Raw genomic sequence first — 21671 nt, 5'->3', positions numbered from 1 at the left:
ATGTTTGCCTCCTCCACCCTTTCCCAGTCCTAAAGCCTCTTTCTTTTGGCTTAAATGCCCTGTAAGTGTACTATCTACTGTTACTGTTTATGTAACCCTCTGTTCAAGTAACACGATGTATTTTCAAAACAATGAAGAAGCACAACTATCAGGGGAGGAAGTTTGGGCTCAGAAATGTCTCAGAGAGCCTTAGAGAAAAACTGTAGGGATCTCGGAGCTTTTCTAATACCTTTGGAGACAGGAAAATTCTTCTCTAAGGAGACAGAAGGAATTTAAGCTCCAGACACTGTTAAACCATTAATTCACTTAGAGGCTCAAGCGGGGCCTGAGCAGCAGGAGAAGCGGTGGCCGGGGCGGGTCTGCAGAGGCTCCCAGAGCCTGCCAGGGGTGGGCTTCCAGGGATCTAGGGCAGATTATGGACGCCACCAAATCTGTCACCACCCCAGATGGGAGAGTGTCGCTCGTGCTCTTCGAAGTCATCTGTTACCCACAAGTAACTCAAGTCAGTGTTGGCAACCTTGACCACACATTGGAATCACCTGGGGAGTTTCTGAGGCACGGATGCCTGGGTCCCACCTGCTGAGGCCCTGATGAAATCGGAGTTTTAAACGCTCCCCAGCTGATTCTAATGTGCAACAGGGGTGAAGATCCACTGAATTAAGTAGCTCCCGGAGCGCCCGTGTGAGCAGTAGGATCCAGAACTGTAGACTGCAGCACAACTCCCAGACACTAGGTATCCTTGAGTCAGTGTCTCGGGCCTCAGTGTCTTTATCTGCACAATGGGTGATGACTAGGACTGCAAAGACACCCCCAGCTGTAACAGTTCTCTGGGACGCGGATGGGTGCCTCTGAGCTCTTGGAAGCCCGCGCCCCTCTCTCCCCATCCCCCCCGTCGGCTTTTCCGGTTTCCGCGCCCCTCGGTGCTCGCCCGGGGGTCCCAGAGGAAGCCAACAGCCTAGCCGCCGCCTCGGCGCGCCCGCTGCCCGGTTGGGGCCCGGCTGCGGGCGCACAAAGCCCCCGGCGCTGACGTCAGGGCCCCTCTCGGCGCGGCCGGCCCCCAGTGCAGGCGGAGCCGCGCCGCGCTCCCACCCCGGCCCGCAGCGAAGACCAGCCGCCAGCCCGGCAGCCCAGCGCAGCCCGCCCGCCCGCGCACGTGCCCGCCGGACCTGCAAACTTGTGCCACCGGCTCTGCCCGTCCCCAGGGAGCCCGAGCGTCCGCGGCCCTCGCCCCTCCCGCCCGTCTCCAGCCATGGGTAAGCCGGCGTGCTGGCCCCGCGCCACGGCCACCGCCACGGCCTCGCGACCCCGCCCCGCCCCCGCTCAGGTGGGGCCTCCTGGGGGCGCCTTGGCCACCCGGCCCGGGGCTCCGTGGGGGGGTAGGGGTGGGAGGGGCGCGGCGCAGGTGTCCCGAACGCCCAGGTGCGCGTCCCCGCCCTATTCCGTGGACGTCTCCACCCTAGCGGCGCTCCCGCTGCTCCCGAGGGCGTGAGGCTCGCTGGAGGGGGAGAGCTGGACCCCCGAGAGTGGCACTTGGGGGAGCGGACGGAGCGTCCGGGGTTGCGGGCTCCTGCTTTCTTTTCGGGGGGGTGGTGGAGGTGGGAGAGAGTAGCTTCTTGTCCTTTTCCTGGGACGGTGTCCTGTCGCCCGAGCGCCCAGCTCCGACTCCGATCCGGTCCCACCCTGTCGGGGTCCTGTTCGCTTTAAATCCACCTGAAACAAACGCCCATTCCCCAGGCCTGGGATCTTCCGAGAGTTCATTTGGGAACCGTGACCCTTGAAACCAGGAAGGTGGGAGGGGAGATGGGACAGAGTGTGAGTCTCTTTGTCCACCGATCCAACTATCAAAATGCGGACCTGGGCGCAGGTGGAAACGTTGTGCTCCGCGGGTTCTGGGGCAGTTGGGGGATCGACTAGCCACGGTGAAGAAGCCGAGCCCTGGTGATTGAAAATCTCCCACCTGGCTCGGGGCGGCTATTAGGCGGTTGTAGGATTCTGTCACCTCCTGACACCCCCGAAATACTATCGTCAGCAACATGTCGTGAAACGGGGACGCCGTATCTCTTGGAAAACTCATAAAGAGTGCGATGGAAATCCGTCCAATTCCATTGCACCCCTGGAAATGTGCCTGGGAACGGGTTTTCTCTCCCTGCTCTATTATCTTTCTCTAGTGGCAGACAGACTCCAGCCACAAAAGCCACAAAGACCGTGGGGAGCCCCTCCAAAGCATTCCTAATGAGGGAGTCAGTGGATTTAACCCTTGAGGGCCGCTGGGGGTTGGGGGAGGGGGCTTAAGGAATTGAGCCCCCAGCCCCCTACCCCATCCTGCATTCCCTCTGCTATTGAGTGGGTGGGGGAGGAGGCAGTCTTGTGCCTATTAAGATTTTGGTGAGGGTTAGTAAGGAGGGCACATTATTTCGCGTTTAAAAGGAAGCTCAAAGAATTTGAGAGTTAAACCTTTTTGTCTTTTTTCAACAAAAGTACTAGGTGATCAAAATATGAAAGGACATAAGGCCTCCGAATCCAACTGGACAGTTGGTTACCAAAGACTTGGGGGTGAGCTAGGCTAAGATCCTTCTAGAAAGGGCAGAATTGCATGACCTCTCCTAGGTCCTGCTTTGCTTAATGCCCCCCACTGAGGAGTCTCCGCCTGTAACCATTTCGGCGTTGCTTGGCACAGGAATATTGAACTTACACAGAAGTGCAGGCTTGGGGAAAGCATTAACTGATTTTCCTGAAATAAACTTATTTCTGGTTTTTTAACACTAGGCATTCAGCTTTGTACTGGTGAGAAATTGAGTGTTGAATTACCAGTTGGGGTTCTTCTTCCCTACGGCCTTGATAATACCCTGGGCTTAATTGGGGGTGGGCTTTATTTTTAAGTAGGTGTGGAAGTTAGATGCGGTTCTCATGAAGCAAATGCCCAAACCAGAGGTCTGTTCTCAAGGAAGTACTTTGTGTCTTGGACAATTGTTGCTTCTACACTTCAGTTGCCAATTTATGTTAATTTGTGCATACCTCACTGGTTCTGGCAGTATCCTTGGTTTTAGTTTTTAGTTTTTACATTAAAAAAAAAAAAAAAGACTTCCCTTCATGCCAGAAAGGAAACATACTGATTTCCTTTAGTAGATTCTTAGTAAATACACCACAGGGCCACGAACTGGTTTTATTTTTCCAGATGTATTTAATTACCGAACAAACGTACCCTCATGAAGGTTTTAATTGAAATGATGTAACCTTGGGAAAATTCTGATCATTCGTCCATTGGCTGGAGCTTCGGTTCTTAAACAAGGCACTTCCTTAATGTGGTATCAGTTAATTTACTGGTAGAGTGGGTGTGATTTGTGGAAATAACAAGCCCCTTTTGGAGTTCCCGTCGTGGTTCATTGGAAACCCCGAATCTGGCTAGTATCCATGAGGACGCAGGTTCGATCCCTGGCCTTGCTCAGTGGTTAACGTGAGCTGTGGTGTAGGTCACAGACGTGGCTCGGATCTGATGTGACTGTGGTGTAGGCCATTGGCTACAACTCCAATTTGACCCCTAGCCTGGGAACCTCCATATGCCACAGGTGCGGCCCTAAAAAGACCAAAAATAAAACCCCTTTAAACCCAAATTGTAAGGTATTCAAAATCTTTGACAAAATTAAGTGTGGTGCATGCAGTTTATCTTTCAGTGCATCCAAAACAAAAAACATGTTTTTAAAAATTGTTGAGCCAATTGATTTTAATGGCTCTGTTGAGATAGAATTTACATACCGTGCAGTTCAGACACTGAAGTGTACAAAGTCAGGGATTTTTTTTTTTTTTTAGTATATTCAGTTGCGCAGCCACCACCATTAGCTAATAATTGTCATCACCTCAAAAGGAAACCCTGTTCCCATTAGAAGTCACTCTCTATTCTCCCCAGCTCCGAGCCCCTAGCAACCACGAAACTGCTTTCTGTCTCTGAGCATTGGGCTATTCTGGACATTTCATGTAAATGCAATGAGCTGACTGAGGTCTGAAGTGTGTTCGACTGTTCACTACTGTTGGTGGTTTTGCACAATGGGAAGGTGTCGATGGACTGTTTGTATGCAGTACAACACCTCCAGGAGCCAGTGGCAACTCTTTGGCTGGCTGAAGAGGTCCACGTTTGGCCACTGTGCGTATGTGTGCACGCGTTCGCTCTTTCTCTCCCTCTAAATTTGGTTTTATGTGATGAGAACTCACATCACGTAGCAGAATTTTGACTCTCTTACTTTATTCATAGGGCTGAAGATACACCAGCCAAATGAATGCCACGCAATAACCCCTTATGAGGCGCTTGGGGACTCTCCACCCGGCTTTAATATGGCTTGTGTATCCAGGGAGAAGTGCTGATTTTGTTTCCTTAGTTGTCTCTAATTTTAAATAAATTATATGGGAAATGATCAGAGGCTGCAAAACCGCTAAATAATTGTTTTGGTCTGTTTTGTGATAAGCAAGTTTTTATGAGGATGGTGAATTTAAAGACAGTCAATCGTTTCACTAAAGAGCATTAAAAAAAAACTGGTTTTAGAGCAGTTGTTTAACTGTCATGTTGGTACAAATCATCCTCTGATCGTTTTCAAAAAGCGGCTTCTGATTCTCTGAGTTTTCGCTTTTCTAGCAAGCTCCTGGGTGGTGCTGTGTTGGTGCTGGTGGTTTCCAGGGCTGGGAAATTGAGGAAAAGCAAAGCAGGACAAGCCCGAGGCCCAGGTGCCTGCCCCAGTGGTGCCATGAACTTGCTATGTGATCTTGGGTAAATCATTTTCTCTTCTTAAGCTCAGTTTATACACAGTACAAGGATTTGATGAAATCATGTCTTTGGATCCCTACAGATCTAAAAGGATGTAATGTAGAAAAAAGAAGTGAAAGGGTCATGGTAGGCTTGAAAAATATGAGAAAACGGCTCCCTAATTGTTGAATCGCTGTTGCTTTTCTTGAAGCCAGCATCACAGGTATCATTTGTAGTTGTGTTGAATGCAGGGCATCTTTTTTTAATTTTTTAATTTTTTTTTTTTTGGTCTTTTGTCTTTTCTAGGGCCACATCTGCAACATACGGAGGTTCCCAGGTTAGGGGTCGAATCAGAGCTGTAGTTGCCTGCCTAAGCCACAGCCAGAGCAATACAGGATCTGGACCTCATCTGTGACCTACACCACAGCTACGGCAACACCGGATCCTTAACCCACGGACCGAGGCCAGGCATCAAACCTGCAACCTCATGGTTCCTAGTCAGATTCGTTAACCACTGAGCCACGACAGGAACTCCTGGCATCTTTTTTTTAATGGAAGTTTCCAGGCCAGGGATCAAATCAGAGCTGCAACTGTGACCTGCTCCACAGCCATGGCAACACCGAATCCGAGCTGCACCTGTGACCTCTGCTGCAGCTTGTGGCAACGCTGGATCCTAAACCCAGTGAGTGAGGCCAAGGATTGCACCCACATCTTCACGGACACTATGTCGGGTTCTTAACCCATGGAGCCACCTGGGAACTCCATATCCTGGCATCTTGACTCACCTGCCAACAGCATGACTGGCCCTCCCCCAAGGAGATTGCTGGAGGAAGCCGTAGTGTTCACCCTCTTTAGGGCCTCCAGCTTTGGCTTCTCCTGCCCCTTTGTCTTTTTGAGCTGTCTGCTCCAGAGAGCCTTTCTTGATTCCAAACACAGCGCCCAGGCCACCTTCAGAGGCCAGGCTAAGAAGGAAGCACTCACTGAGGACCCACACATACAACTTGTGGTTCTCACAGTTGACTGAGGAATTCAGATGCAACTGGAGACAAAGGAAGGCATCCTGCTGGATAGCAAGGCAGGCAGGATTCCCAGCACATGCTGGCCTCCCTCCGTCTGAGTGGAGAACTCTAGTAAAAGCCCATCCCTGGGTCTTGGAGAGAGTTCCCTTCAAGTTTTGGGCCCCAGACTGAACTTTGGAATAAACCCCTGGTCCAGTAACACAGAGTACTCTTTGTGACCAACAGGAAGTAATTAATTACTTAGTATATTTCTGCTCCAGCAAGAGCTCTTGTCTAATCCACTTGACCCCTCCAAGGGGTTCTTTGAGAACATCCTTATCTGCTGCATCCGGGGTCAAGCAGTCAGATGGTTTATTGAAAATGCCAAAGTGGTGAGTAATCCAGAGTACCACATACGTCCCTGACACATTTTGTTTAACTTTAAACATGAATTGGCCGGTGTTTTGTTGTCAAGTCAAGGTCTTAGCTTTGAGTGAGAGCCCTGATGGAAATTTCTTGAAGTCTTTCTTGTGTATAAATCACAGCCAAAGTTGGCTTTTGATTTCCACTTTGATCCTTGCAGAGAACTTAGAGGTAGACAGACCCAATCTGTGGACAGAGAACCCCTTTTGATCACCAACCCCATTCCCCTGAAACCTTTAAAACTCTCCTGTCCATACTTTTTGTGGCAACTGTTTTTCCAAGTGAGTCATCTCTTGAGGCTTTTCAAAGCTAATCACCTTGATTTTCAAAGAAAGAAAAACTCATTTCTTGTGGCACTGATTATTACCTAGTTAAATTTCATAATCACATGAACAACCGTAACTGGCATAAACAGGTTTGGGAACAAATCTAAAAGACTTTTCTGAGGTACCCAATTCACCTGATGGGAGAAGTCATAGATGTCCTGGAGAATAGCCTAGAAATCAAGTTCTGTGGACAGTGGTCAGTATGGTTTACAAAAAGAATAGAGAATATGGGGTAATCGGGGGGTCCATTAGGTAAATATGGGTAAGAGAGCTCCTATGGTATCTTTAAGCCAAGTGTCATCCATTTAATAATTTTAACATGATTTTTTGTGTTACTATTTGCTGGCTTGTTAGTGGGATTTTTTTTTTTTTTTTTTTAGGGCCATACCCATGAGATAGGGAAGTTCCCAGGCTAGGGGTCAAATGGGAGCTGCAGCTGCCAGCCTACACCACAGCCACAACAACACCAGATCCCTAACCCACTGACTAAGGCCAGGGATGGAACACGCATCCTCATGGATCCTAGTCTGGTTCATTAACTGCTGAGCCAGGACAGGAGCTCCCTACTGTTTTTAATATATCTTCTGTTCAAATGTCACATTGGTCAAGAACAAAGGTTGTTTTACTGAAGTAAAAATAATCGATGGAGGTATTCCACAAATATTTGTTGGAAGCATCAGGGTTTTATCACATAAAAGTGCATTTTACTAAGGTGTGTCTGCATTATAAATGTATAGATTTCAAGGTGTATAGAATTTATTTTTGCAGGATTATGATAAACTAGACTAAATTAAAGAGGGCAAATTACATTAATTATTCTTCAATAACATGAACGCTTTGAACAGATTTTCACGGAATAAGTTTCAGAGCTTGAAGTCACTTCACCAGTAAATTGATGGCCATAGGCATACATAGACACAAAAACAATTTAAAGAACCATCTGAATGTTATTACTTTTTTTTTTTGCCATTGGCTTTTTTCTTCAGATGTTGTAAAATATTTTCCTCTCTCGTGATAAGTACTTCGTTCTTGTCAGATTTTTGGAGTGCAAAAAAGCTTGGTGTGAAACACCAAGCATCCCTCACCTCTACCCACCCACTGCATTATTATCCTCATTATTGCTCTGAGGATTAAAAGGTAACAACGGTCCTGAGTTTTCATTCTCACCTTGTATAACTGGGTAAAATGAATACCTAGCCCAGTGCCATGCAACTAGCACACACCAGTCCGTAAGTGTTTGAGTTCAAACTGTCCCATGCCCATCACCATGAAGACTCTTGAGAATGCAAGACAGCTGCTCGCTCAGCAAGCGTTCAGAGTCCTGCTCAGATGAGCCAGACAGTCTGCTAAGTTTTGAAACAAAAATAAACAAGACCCAGTCCTGTCCTGAGAGTGTCACAGTCAGTACGGAGATGCAGATAAACTATTATAATAGAAGTAAGTGCAAAGTCATGTTGGATGATTTCCTCTGAGGGGGAAGAAAAGGGGTGAGGTGGTATTTCTGAGGGATTTTCTAGGGAGGCAGTTACTCTTGAGCTGACTCTTGAGGATGAGCATGTTGACAGGGGTCTGTTGGGAAGAAGATACCCCAGACCCTGGGTACAGATGTGCAAGAGCAGGAGTCATGGCACCAGCTGCTGCATGACCATGTTGAGGAGTCAGGCATGGCCTAAATGTTGGGGAATAAGGAGAGCTGAGGCTGGAAGACGGGCCAGGCCAGATGGTGAAGAGCCAGGTAAGAACTTGATGGTTATCCTGTTGGTCACAGAGAATAACAAAGGAATTTTAAGCAGGGAAGTAACAGCTAGAGAGAAGTGACAGTGGACCCAAGGAGAAAAAAGAAACCCAGACTTTGTAGCCTGTGTGAAGCTTTCGGTGGAGACTTGTATTTTGAGGTGTGTTGAGAAGGGTGGAAAGGATTAGGGTACACACGAACAAGAGGTAGGAGTGAGCAAAGGGTACTACTGGGATCTGAAAGTGGCACAGAAAGCCACATGGAGAGTGACAGATCTTAATTGATTACAATGGACAATCATAGATGAACCGTGCAAGAATATTTTTAATTTTGGTCTCTTGCTTCCTTTTCAAAAGATAAAAGTGGACAAAGAAGGAAGCGTGAGCCTTTTGAGGATGAAAACAGTCTCTTTCGCGTGACTCCAGATGGTGTAGGCATTGAAATGGAACCCAGTTCATGTCTATTTATACATAGACAAGTATCATTATTTCATCCTTAAATATTTGAAAGAATTCAGTGAAGCTAGCTGTGTCTGGAGTTTTCTTTGTGGAGATGTTTTAAATTATGAATTGTATTTAACAGATAGTACTATTCAGATTTCTTATTTCTCTTTGCTCCAGCCTTAATAAGCTGTGTTCTTGTGTTTCAGGAACTTAGTCATCTAAGTTATTAACTTTATTGACATAAAGTTCATAATACTTTTGTATTATGTATTATGAACATAATTCTGTTGTCTGTAGGGTCTGTAGTGATGTTCCCTTGTTCATTCCTAGTGATGTAGTTAATTCGTATTTGTTTTTCTTGATGAATCTTCATCATTTGTTTTAAAATGTATTGTAGTATATTGATACTTACATCTAACTACATCTGAGAGATGAGCTGATTACTTCAGTAAGAAGGACTACATTTGCTAGTTAGAAAATAGGATTTTAATGTCTAGAAGTAAAAATTGCTTATTTGGCTAGAAAGAAAATCCACCAGAGGAAAAATAAACTTGATTTTTTTGAATTTTACTTGCAGTGGTTCTATAATTCTGGTATTTGGTTTGATAAGATCTATTGTAAATGATCTTGCATTAGAGTCATTGCGTAGCATCTGCTTGTGTATTTGTTTTCTGTGGGATGTTAAATTGTACTTTGTTCTTCTGAGGAATTGGAGACAGGTAGTGAAATGAGAGAAGTCTCTTTTCCTTCCTTTTCAAGTGTACTTTTAGATCAGGGTTTATCTCAACCTCAGCACTTTCGACATTTTGAGCTGGATGATTGTCTGTTGTGAGGGACTGTCCTATGCATTATGGGTTATTGAATAGCATCCCTCACCTCTACCCACCCACTGCATGCCAGTAACACTCCCCTCGTTGTGACAACCAAAAATGTCTCCAGACGTTGCCAAATAACAACTATTGGGGGCCAAAATCACCCCATATTGAGAAGTACTGCTTTCAAGCAAGAGTGACAAAACCTTTTGTATTTCATGATAGTATAAAATCTGAGTAGTGGCATCACTGATGACTTAGTTGAGCACACCTGCAGAATAGAAAAATCTCTGGTTAAAAGATGGTTAAAAGATGTTATCTTGGAGTTCCCATCATGGTGCAGCAGAAATGAATCTGACTAGGAACCATGAGGTTGTGGGTTTGATCCCTGGCCTCGCTTAGTGGGTTAAGGACCCGGCGTTGCTGTGAGCTGTGGTGTAGGTTGCAGACATGGCTCGGATCCTGTGTTGTTGTGGTGTAGGCTGGTAGCTACGGCTCCAATTCGACCCCTAGTCTGGGAACCTCCATATGCCATGGGTGCAGCCCTAAAAAGCAAAAAAAAAAAAAAAAAAAAAAAAAGTTACCCTTCCAAAAGGGATACTTGTTCTCCTGCCTAAAGGAAGGGTTTTGTTTGTTTTTAAATCTTTTTTTCAACATCATCAGAGAATTGGGAGATATAATGGGGAGCCTTATAGGCCACCCAGTTCATTCTTTGGAGTCAAATGGTACATAGACGCTGTCAACAATGAGAGCAAACACCCCTTGGCACAGAGAGCGTCTGGCTTTCCTTGGTAACTTGTTCTGATATTCAGGGTGCTTTGTCTCGGAAAGAGCTGAATCTCTATGAAGTTTTTTTTGCTTACTGAAATTGTTTTCCTCCCCTTTAGTTGTCTTCATTAAGTAGAAAGTCATCCTTAATGACCTTGATGGCCTTTCCAAATTTAGAATTCATCGCCTTAGCTATAATCAAATCTACCCAGATTAAGCCTTGAAGGCAATCTCCTGTATATCCTGTTCCATCCTCAGGGTCTGTAGTAATGACTTCGTTGCACTTGGCCTTGTGTGTTTGAGAAAGGCAGGAGCTGTCAGCCAAGGGACCAACTTCCCCCTTCTTGGTCACAGAGATCCTTTTTGAACAGCCATCCATTTCCTGCCCCCTCCTCATCTTTAACACCTCCCTCCAGATTCGGACCTTAAACTGGTGTTTTCTGAGAAGTCTGAGCATATTTGCTAAGTGGTTCCAGTGTCAAAAGAGCAGGAACCTCGGAAAGCGAAGGTCAGAAGGAGCCAGCAAAGTCTGCCATTTTGTGTGCATATCAATTCGCTCTGTTAGGTTTAGGACTGTGTTGTCACCCGACTCTAAAAAGAGCATTTAAATGGGGGGGGGGGTAGTTTAAACTGGCAGCTTAAATTCAGGCATATGTTCCCTCACACAATGAGCAAAGAATGACGATATAATTAGCGAAGAAACTCAAACCCTTAGGATGGCTTTACTCGACTCAGCCCCATTTTGATATTTTTCCTTTAAGTTTTTTTTCCTGTGGCAGAGCCTGACAGTATCTGTGGTTAAGTAAAGCAGAAATCAGCGCATTAAAGAAGATGAGTTTTCATTCCATGAATTACTGTCATCTTGCAAAGCCACTGTCCTGGATTACCAAAAACTGTTTGGAGCTCTATTATATAATGATATTTTGCCACAGATATTTTTAGATGTTTTGTAAGAGGTGCAAATGTTATCAAATCACTTTCAGATTTGGTATTGAAGCATAAGATGCCCATGAAAAGTGGGCAGATAGTAAGCTTTATACATTTTTACAAACGTAACCAGTACACAGATGAAGAAGTGGAATGTTACCAGCCTCTCACAAATCCCCTGCAAGCTCCCTTGCAGGCAGCCTGGACCAAAGGTAATCATTCCTAATTTCTGCCAGCATAGTTCTGCCAGTTTGTGTACTTTATATAAATGGAATCATACAGGGGGAATTCTTAGGTCTGGCAGCTTTTGATCAACATTAATACCATTACTTGAAAACTCGGTGATGTTTTCTGTATGAATGAGAAAATGAGTATGGTGCCAAGCCTTTATTAAATGCCCTTATGTGTAGAGCTGTGCTAGGGAGTGCCTTTGCCCCTGGGCCCTCTGTCTTAAGTAGAAAACGTTCACACAGCAGGCGTGAGAGGGACTTTGAAAATAATTGATGGGAGAGGAGATGGGTAAGGGAAAAGCCTTCATCCAGGTGAAGGGGTGGTAAAGATAAGGTCTTGCCAATATCCTCTTTGGAAATGGAACCTTTTTTTTTTTTTTTCTTTTTTGGCTGCTCCATGGCATATGGAATTCCCAGGCCGGGGATCAGATCCAAAGTGCAGTTGGAACCTACACTGCCACAGCGGCAGCGCCAGATCCTTTAACCAACTCTGCCAGGCCAGGGATTGAGCCTGTGTCCTGGTGCTGCAGAGATCCCAGAGGGAACTCCATCCTCCTCTTTGGAAATGGAAAGTGCATCGCGAGGGCTTGTGAATAAAGAGGGAGTCGTGGATGTTGTGTATCTGTCGAGGAGACCCTCCGTTCTCATGTTCTCTGGCTTCAAGCTATAAGGATGTAATAACAGATGTTAAGACCTCTTCTCAGGTAGTTTCCTGAAGAAGATAGTTACAACAGTTGTCTGAATTAGTGAGCTCTTGGCAAAGGGGGTGTGGGAAAAGGATCAAAGGCCTGGGGTGTTTTTGGATTATCATCCAGAAAACTTTTAGAAATGGATACAAAAGTGTTTTGCCCAAATTAACTTTGCTCCTTTCATTGTTTGGACTCAGACATTAATACTCTGCCTTCATTCCCTCAATGAGGAATTTTGTCATCTTATCAACTGAAGCAATGATGCAGTTGTTAACTGAACCAGACTTGAAGCCGCTTGTCCACACGCAGTAAAGCCAGTCTACTGACACTGGATTGGATTCTGGTAAAGGCAAGTGCAGTATTTGTTGCAAGACGCCATCCAAGGAGCTGGAGACAGCTAGTGCTCAAAAAGCCCAAACTCCCTGATGGGTTTCAGCAACGCATTTTTAAAGGCCAAGCGAGGGAGGGCCGTCCCAGGGTATGTGATCTGTTGGTGCACCATCTCTGATTGGCTGATGGTGAGGTCCCACGGTGGGGTCACAGGGGTTAACGTCATCAAGGCTTCTGTGCCAGTAGGTCTGGGGGGAGTGCTCAAGGTCATCAAGTAGTTAAGTCTTCTGTTTGGTGGGGGTTTTAGCATCTGTAAAACAACTCAGGAAATGTGTCTCAGCTTTGGAGAGGAGCTAAATCACAGGATGTAGGGGAGGGGTCCGTTAAATTGTATGTCACCATGTCACCACTGTTTCTCAGGTGGTGGTGTCAATTTATACTCCCACCAGGAGTGTCTGAGCATTCTAGTTTCTCAGAATCTTCTCCAGCATTTGGTATTGTCACAGCTTTTCATTTGTCAAAATTCTGCTAGGTACAAAGTGGTATTTCATTGTTTTTTATGGTGCATTTCCCTGCAGAGGTTGAAACGTTTTGGCAGGTTATTGGCCATTTGGGTTTTCTCTTTCCTTTATATCCTGGCTTGTGTTTTTCTATTGATTTGTAGCAATGCTTTATACATGCTGGATACTCACCCTTAGTTAAATGTGTCATCAATATCATCTTCCTCTCAACACCTCTCTGAGGTGTTTTTACTTAAACCAACCCTAGATATAATAGAGAAAGTATAACTTTGTTGAACACATCTTTCATTGTACTGAATATTTTTTATTATGATAAAGCCCTAATTATCCATCTTTTCCTTTATATTTTATGATTGCTGCTTTTTATTTTTGCTTTGTTTTAAAATTGTTCCTATCTCCAAGGTCACGAAGATATTCTGTACTCTTTAAAAGTTTTTTTTTTAACTGTGCTTTTTATTTTTCAGTCTTTACCGCATTGGGATTTTTGTTTCTTGGTATAGTATGAGGTAGAACTCTCTTTATAGCTTGCATTTCCTATGCAGATACCACCACATACTTAATAGAGCATCCTTTCCCTACCAATGTTTATATATTATAATCTCTCTCATGTATTACATTTCTCTCTTGAACCTGTGTGTACGTCTCTGGACCACATTCTGTTCTTGTGGTCTGTTTTGCCATCTATGTGCGAAGACTGCACTGTCCTAATTAGTCTGGATTTGATGTAAGCCCAGATACCTCCTAGGAGAAGTTTTCTCTTCTTGTTCTTCTTTAACAGTGTCTGAGATGTTCTTCATTTTTTTTGCTTTTGGAATCAGCCTTTGATGTTCCACACACATCCCTGTTAGGGTTTTGAGTGGGATTACACTGAATTTATTGAATAATTTTCATGACAGCCAGTGTGTTCACAGTATTGAATCTTCCATTTTTATACATGGTGTGTCTTTTCACACAATTAGATCTTCACACAATCTATCTCATCGTTTCTGTGACTTTTCTAAAGAGAAAAAGTGAATCAGTCGGGGTCAAAACTAATACCATGGGATGTCATGGTTTTCCTTCCACAGACCTGTGACAAATTGCAGCTGAATGTACAGACAGGTCCAGATGAATACCAGTCTGGTCAGAAGAAGGAAAATGAGGTGTTTTTACTTAAACCAACCCTAGATATAATAGAGAAAGTAGAACCCTCAATACGTTAAAGCATGAATTTTGGAGTTCCCACTGTGGCACAGTGGTTTAAGAATCTGACTGCGTTAGCTTGGGTCCTTGTAAAAGCATGGATTTGATCCCCCTGGCCCGATACAGTGGGTTAAAAGATCCATTGTACACACACACACACACACACACATACACATACACATACACACATACACACACACACACGAGTTCCCGTCATGGCTCAGAGGAAACGAATCTGACTCGTATCCATGAGGATGCAGATTTGATTCCCTGGCCACGCTCAGTGGATTAAGGATCCGGTGCTACCTTGAGCTGTGGTGTAGGCCAAAGACACAGCTCAGTCCCGAGTTGCTGTGGCTGTTGTGTAGGCTGGCAGCTGCAGCTCCTAGTCAACCCCTGTCTGGGGAACTTTCATATGCTGTGGGTGCAACCATAAAAAAGAAGAAGAAAATAACCCCGAAACTGAATTTCTTCTAAAAGAAAAATGGCCCTGTTTTCCCCAATACAAAGTCCAAGTTTACATTCAAGTTGGATACTCTGAGTTGGAAGAGAAAACAAGCCAATTTTCCACTCATATATTAGAGCAATGCAGCTAACGAAACCCTGGAGTGATTTAAACCCACCACTTTTGTGGGAATATTACTTCCACGTTTGGTGATGTCATTCCTGAAAATGAACTTTGCTTGGTCGATTCAAGAGTACCTGGTTTTCCAAAGTAGTTTAATGGAACACTTTTCCTGGAGTATTTTGACATAGCTGCTCAGCCTGCTGAGAGGCAGCCACTGTGGGGCTGGAGTGTGAGCTTGATTTGTTCTGGAAAGTGGTTTATTCAGCTGTCAAAGGAGATTACATGTGTGGCTGTTACCCATCACTTCACAGAAATACTCTGGGTCCTCCACAAGGCCTCAAATTTTATTTATTTATTTGGCGGCAACGGAAATCACAAATGTACATTCTCCTAAAACAGATGTTGGGAAATGCAGTTTTTAATAGGGTGCTGTTACTCCCTTACTGTTGCTGATGGTGGCTGGCACAAAACTGGACTGCTGGACAGTTTCCACACATGACTGCTGTCCCAGGACACCGTCCCCCACCTTCCCCCCTGCCCCGCCCCCCAACATACATGCTTACTCTCATACATTTAGATTTGAGTAATCCAGAAAGGCCCCAGTTGTAAGAATCTGTACATAAAATTCACTTCTTTTTGTTACATGTGTTTTTCTTGAAGGGATCCCTCATTGTAGAAGCTCTGAAACTTAAAATTGAAGTCCAATAGAAAACAACTTAACGGTTACCAAAGGGGAAAGGGTTCTGTGGGGAAGGGACAAATTAGGAGTTTGGGGTTAGCGGGGATGCATCCTACTATACATAAAAGAAACAACAAGGACATACAGTATAGCACAGGGAACTCTAGTCCATATCCTGTGATAAACCATAATGGAAAAGACTACGGAAAAGTATACCTATATGTATAATTGAATCGCTTTACTGGACACCAGAAACCAACACGACATTTTAAATCAACGACATATACTTAAATACAATTTTTTTAAAGTAAAAAAAATTGAAATATAAATTTGGACATGAAAGTTAAATCTTTAACTTTTTATCATCTTATTTTAGCTCTTGTGGATTTGAGCAAAAATTGATAGCGTTTCTTTGTGATGGAATTGCAGTTTCCTCAGCCTAACATGAGACACCATTAAAAAGCAAAAGAAGACTTATGACCAAAGTAAAAGTGTTTTGGGAGGGTTGTTAATTGGAAACCTCTGCTTGGTTGGGGACTTGAAGGTGTGTAACTTGGTGCCTGCGCAGGGTCTTTGTTCACCGGCTCAGAGGCAATATTTGCAAAGTCACTTGCCCCTTCTTTGAAGGACTGGTAAGAAATGGAGGCCTCACAGTATTTAGAAGCAACCATGAGTTATTTTTTGTTGGAATAAGAGTTTGTCAGACCAATGATTTTCTGCAAGAGTTGTTTGTTTTTGTTTTTTGGTTTTTTTTGGCCCCCACCCCCCGCCAATGGGATGGTTGCTAATGTCTCAAGACATTTTTGGTTGCTACAACTGGGGTTGGGGGAGGGGAATACTACAGGTAAGTAGTGGGTAGAGGCCAGGGATGCTGCTAAAATCCTATGATACCCAGAGCCCACCCCATGTCAAGAGTCCCCATGTCAAGAGTGCCAAGGTTGGGAAATACTGACTTGGACTGAACTTGTGAAGTCAGGAAAGGCAGTCTTTGCACATCTTTAAGACCCATAGCCCATAGGCAAGTTGGAGAATTGGGCTGAAATAGAGCAAGAAATTCTAGACACCAAATAAAAGGGCCCAAGTTTGAGAGGAGTTGCCGAATTCAAAAGGTGCCTTTCTCAAATGAACTTGTCTGTGAAACAGAAACAGACTCAAAGACATAAAGAATAGACTTGAAGTTGCCAAGGGGGGAGCAGGGAGGGATTGGGATGGACTGGGAGACTGGGGGTTAGTAGATGCAAACAATTGCATTTAGAACGGATGAGCAATGGGGGTCCTACTGTATACCACAAGGAACTCTATCCAATCTCTTGGAATAGACCATGATGGAAGATAATATAAGAAAGGGAATGTATTTATATGTATGACTGGGTCACTTTGCTGTTCAGCAGAAACTGGCACAACATGGTAAATCAACTATATATATTTAAAAGGGTGCCTTTCTGAAGGGGAGCCTTCAGACATCCCCTCTCTGATGGGGACAAACCTAGTCCTAGATGTCACATGTGAATTAGCTGGTGCCTGTCTAGACCTACTTGTTGAATCTAGTCGAGATCCACTGAACTCTTAGCATGAACAGGGCATTCTTTATGATAAAGAAGAATGAAACAATGGCTGATAGCATGTATGAGCTGAAACTGAATCATAATCAGCTTCAGAAAATTGTTTTTACCTGAAAGGTTGTTTATGATTTCAGCCTCTTTCTAACAAACTCTTAAATATTTCTGTAACAAAAGAAGATGGCAGAGACCATTGTAGCGAACCAATTATTTTTTCATTCACCATTAAATTTCCAGCAATAGATTTAACCTTTTTATTTTCTTCTAAGAGCTGCTGCTGAGTAGTACAGTGGCTGAGTTAAATGGCAGAGTTTCCTGATTTTCCCAACCTGGTGAAGATACTGAGACACATGAAATGGATCAAATTTGACCATTTGGGGGCCATATCCAATATGGCATTTTCGTATGGTTCCATCTAAGACAGCTTAGCTGCTCAAGAAGCTAAAAAGAAGGCAGTGGCCTAAATAAATATTCCCTCCCAAGGGCCGTATCCAGCCTGGTATTGCAGTGAGACCAAAGAAGTGTTTCTTCATTTTTTTTTTTTTTTCCTGAAACTTTGCAGGAGTGGCTGAAACCTCGTTCTCATTAGTCTTCTATGGACTCTGGCTTTAGGTGTGTCAGCCCCAAACGTGGACTTTCCCTCACAAGTATTTAAAAAGCAAAGTATGCTGTCCATCAGCAACTCTTGGTGAAGCAGAGACTCGCCCCCCAGGTTATCTACCCCATAAATGTGGGTCTGTGTGCTGCATTGTTTTTGCCGTGATACACCTGCTGGTAATGGTTGACTAGGAAATGGAGACCGGTCTCTAGTTATGTTTGCTCTGGTTCTTTTTCAGTTATACTTAACGAATGCTTCTTGGTAGGTTAATAGTGGCACTGAAAATTAACCCTAGCTGCTGTTTGTCAGGACGTTTTTCCCTTCCTATTTTTAGGTGAAATTGATAAAGATGTGGTTATTTCCAGGTAAGTGTCAAGTTTTTATGTCCACACAGTTGAATTATTCCTAAATATATGTATCTTTATCTTACTCTGAATCCATGCACCTTACTCTTAAAACTTTGTGAGAAAAATCCAATGTAATTGCACATACTGAGGCTTCTACATAGGTTGTTTGAAAGTCTTAATCTTCTGTAATTTTTCAAAATGAACATTACTGGAAGTTAATATAAAATTGCTCTTTGAGGATGAAATTAAGAATGAGGGGAGTTCCTGTCGTGTCTCAGGGGATTAAGAATCTGACTAGTATGCATGAGGATGAGGGTTCAATCCCTGGCCTCGCTCAGTGAGTTAAGGATCCAGTGTTGCTGTGAGCCGTGGTGTAGGTTATCAGACATGTCTCGGATCCCACTTTGGTATGGCTGTGTTGTAGGCTGGCAGCTACAGCTCTGATTTGACCTGTAGCCTGGGAACTTTCATATGCCTCAGGTATGGCCATTAAAAAAAATGGGGAAACTCATGTCTTAGTTTCCTAGCATTAAGAACTTAACCTGATAAGATACAGCAAGTAATCAAAACCCTGTTTATTATAGTACTTGTCCTTATATTTGAAAGCAGGTGTTTGCTCATGAAAATATTATCTACTCAAAATCCTAGAGCCACATCTTGCTTGGCCCATTAAGAAACTCTCTCCTTCTTCCCTCCCACCCCCACCTCCAATCCATTCCCCTCATCCTTTGTGCCATGTGCCATCCTGGTGTACTGTTATTTGAAATCTCTGTCATAAGAGATTTGGCTTCTCTTGACCCTTCCCAGAAGTGGAAGAGAATTTAGATGGCTTCTCCAAATAAGTAAATCAAGGGAGTTGAGAAGTTCGGGAAGTAAGTGACCATGGAGCAAAGATTTGCCCCCCTGTAGCTCATCTGCCCAAGGTCACTGGGAGTTGGTGGTGCTTCCATGCCCCTGAGGAAATGTCTCTATACTGTTACAGAGAAGGTGTACCATTTTGCCATTATCGTGATTGGCTGCCACACTGCCTGGGAAGAAAGTAGACTGGTCCTGCTGAGCCCAAGCTCTAAACATCCATGGTAGTTCTTTGCTGTGATGTGGCTGCTTTTGTTGGTCTCATCAAAGGCATTGTGTGACACAGAGCTCCTTTGACCAGCCAGCTTCCCAGTTTGCATCACACACATTCACTGCCCAAGTGCAGTTGTCAGTGCAAGAACTATGGTGGTGAAGAAGAGAGTGCTTGGCTTTGAGGAAGAGCCAGTAGGCTGGTAGGGGAGATGGACCTGTGAGCGGAGAATTGATGATAAAATGAAAACAACCAAAATGTGCTCAAAACACCTTTTTTTTTTTTTTCTGGTGGTAGAATGGTGCCATTGCCGCTCTGTGTATCCACCACATATATTACCATATAGGGGACATTTTTCTTTCACAAAGTAGCTGGCTATTTTCACGACAGTATGTACAGGTTTCAGATTCCATTATATCTGGATGTTGGCGCTTTTGCAAGTGGACATCCTGCTGAAACATATGCAGTTGGGGACAATCAGACCTTTGCAAAAGGGCATGTTCTAAATATAGCAAATCATCATTGATAGCTTAATGCAATTAGGGGGAAAATGGGGATGGTTGGTCATAAAACTGATCAAAATTTCAAGTGACGTCACCAGATAAGCCATTGGTGATGTCAGTAATTGCAATAACATAATGAAACATCATCATTGCGTGATGCTTCTTTCTTTAGCAGCTTGGCGACACTGTCTCAGGAACCTGAACTTAATTAAGGTGTTGCTGGAATGCCTGACGCATTCTAATCTCTTACATAGTTTAGTCTTAAATGGAATGCTTCATTGAATTTCTATAATTTTATTACCTACGAAAGCTTATCTTGAGGGTTGGGGAGATAGAGTATATGTTATCGTTGCCATGGTGACTTTGTACTTAAAATGGCAGGCTGTGCTTACTTAGTTTAAAAATATCCACGGTTTGATTGCTGTAAAAATCTCTCCAAGTAATTTGCTCACGTCCAGTGAGTCACTCCTCATTTAACTGGCATTTTCAGCAAATGACTTGATCACCGCAGTTTGGAGAATTGCCAGAGGTTATTACTGTAAAGTACTAAAGATACTTAAAATTTCCCCCATTACAAATTTTGAAGATTTAAAAATTGCTTCTATGTGTCCTTGCTGTGTTTGCTTGAGTGAAAACAACCTTAACGGATCATGTGGAGAGAATCGAAGGACTTGGGGATAAATTGTAGTTGAACGTGATACAGGGTGTCTTTAGCCACCGCTACTGAGGCCATGTGCCTGCTTTTCGCTGAAGTCTCTATGACATCACATTTGAATATTTCAGTTGATTTCTGTCTCTGCTCTGTGGACACAGAGATCCCCTGATAGCCAATCTGCCTTATTTTATTTATTTTTTGAAGATGGAACCTCCTCAAAATGTGCACGCATGCGCACGGGCGCGCACACACGCGAATTGATAAACGAATACGTGTTCAACTAACTTAAGCAGTGCAGAAAGCATCATTATTTTGCATTATATAGCCTGCAGTGGGTGCTCAGGAGCTTTGTGGCGTGGGCTTTGTGGCAGCTGTTGACCCCTCAGAGTCTTTCTACTCGACTGTTTTGCAAATGACCAAGGCTTCCAGAACAGTTCAAATCCTGGGTAAGAGGGGAGTAACAATGGATGTAGATGCCTCCCATTTTTTAAAAAATCCATCCCAAAGCCTTGGGGGCAGTGTGGGAAAGAGTACTGCTTCAATTGTGAGTCTTTCTTTCTTCCATGTTTGCCTGTATGGAAATCTTTCATTGTATTTCTGTATTAGCATCTTTGTTTTTTTTTTTTTTTTGGCCATGCCCATGGCCATGTGAAAGTTCTTGGGCCAGGTATTGAACCCAAGCCGCTGCAGTGAGGATGCCAGCTCCTGAGCCCTCTGCACCACAGGGAAACTCCAACATCTTTTTCCTTTCATCCTTTCTTTCTTTCTTTTTTTCTTTTTTCTTTTTTTTTTATGGCTCAAATAAACACCACTGGTCACTGAGAAAATAAAATTACAGTTGAAAGCCTTATGACTTTGGGCTATAGCAGCTGAAAACCCTGCTGGGCCTTTTCAGAGCCCCTTGGGGAATGATTAAGTGGCAGATGCACTTAATTGTTAGTTGTATTACACATGCAGGAGATGAAACTTTGACTAGGTTTTGGACAGAAGACACTTTGTTTTTATGAATCTACTGAGTTTTCAAAGAAAGCACAGTATAGGTGTATATCAGTCAAGAAATGGAGGGGGTTCCCGTGCGGTGCAGCAGATTAAGGATCCAGTGTTGCTGCAACTGTGGCTCGGGTTTAATCCCTGGCCCCAGAACTTCCACATGCTACAAAAAAGAAAAGAAATACACAGATGCATAATAATACATACTCATTATGTATAAAATCAATATGTATGTTATATATAACATACATGTTTGGAGACAGACATGCGTGTATGTATATGCTGTGTAACATACATATCTATTATATACACATGTGTATACACTGAGATGTGTATATATGATACATATATAAAACATTTACTGAGTCCTCACCGTATATGGGCAGTGTTCTAAGTGCTCTATACCTGCAAGAACCAGTGTGACTCTAACCATTTCACAGATAGAACCACTCAGGTCACAGAGCTAGGAAGTGGCAAGGCCAGCATTTGAACCCAAGCACTCTGGCTCCATCTCTGTGTTCCTCATCTCCTTTTTTTGTCTTTTTGGGGCCACACCCACGGCATATGGAGGTTCCCAGGCTAGGTGTTGA

General features: G+C 43.9%; 1 protein-coding gene across 4 annotated transcripts in view; it reads left to right on the top strand.

The window, feature by feature from the left end:
* Positions 686-21671, top strand: part of GPM6B (glycoprotein M6B) — a 153273-nt gene continuing 132287 nt past the window's right edge. Inside the window, exon 1 of one of the 4 annotated variants that reach the window (XM_005673444.3) lies at positions 686-1253. In XM_005673444.3, coding sequence (XP_005673501.1) covers positions 1250-1253 — 4 coding nt within the window. In that variant the 5' untranslated portion in view covers positions 686-1249. The remainder of the gene's footprint in view (positions 1254-21671) is intronic. The other 3 variants (XM_005673445.3, XM_013985918.2, XM_021079592.1) reach the window with 3 other exon arrangements.

This window comes from Sus scrofa, chromosome X, assembly GCF_000003025.6.
Source record: "Sus scrofa isolate TJ Tabasco breed Duroc chromosome X, Sscrofa11.1, whole genome shotgun sequence".
Taxonomy (NCBI): Eukaryota; Metazoa; Chordata; class Mammalia; order Artiodactyla; family Suidae; genus Sus; species Sus scrofa.
The sequence above is the reverse complement of the archived record's forward strand: the minus strand, read 5'-3'. Positions and strand labels throughout refer to the sequence as shown.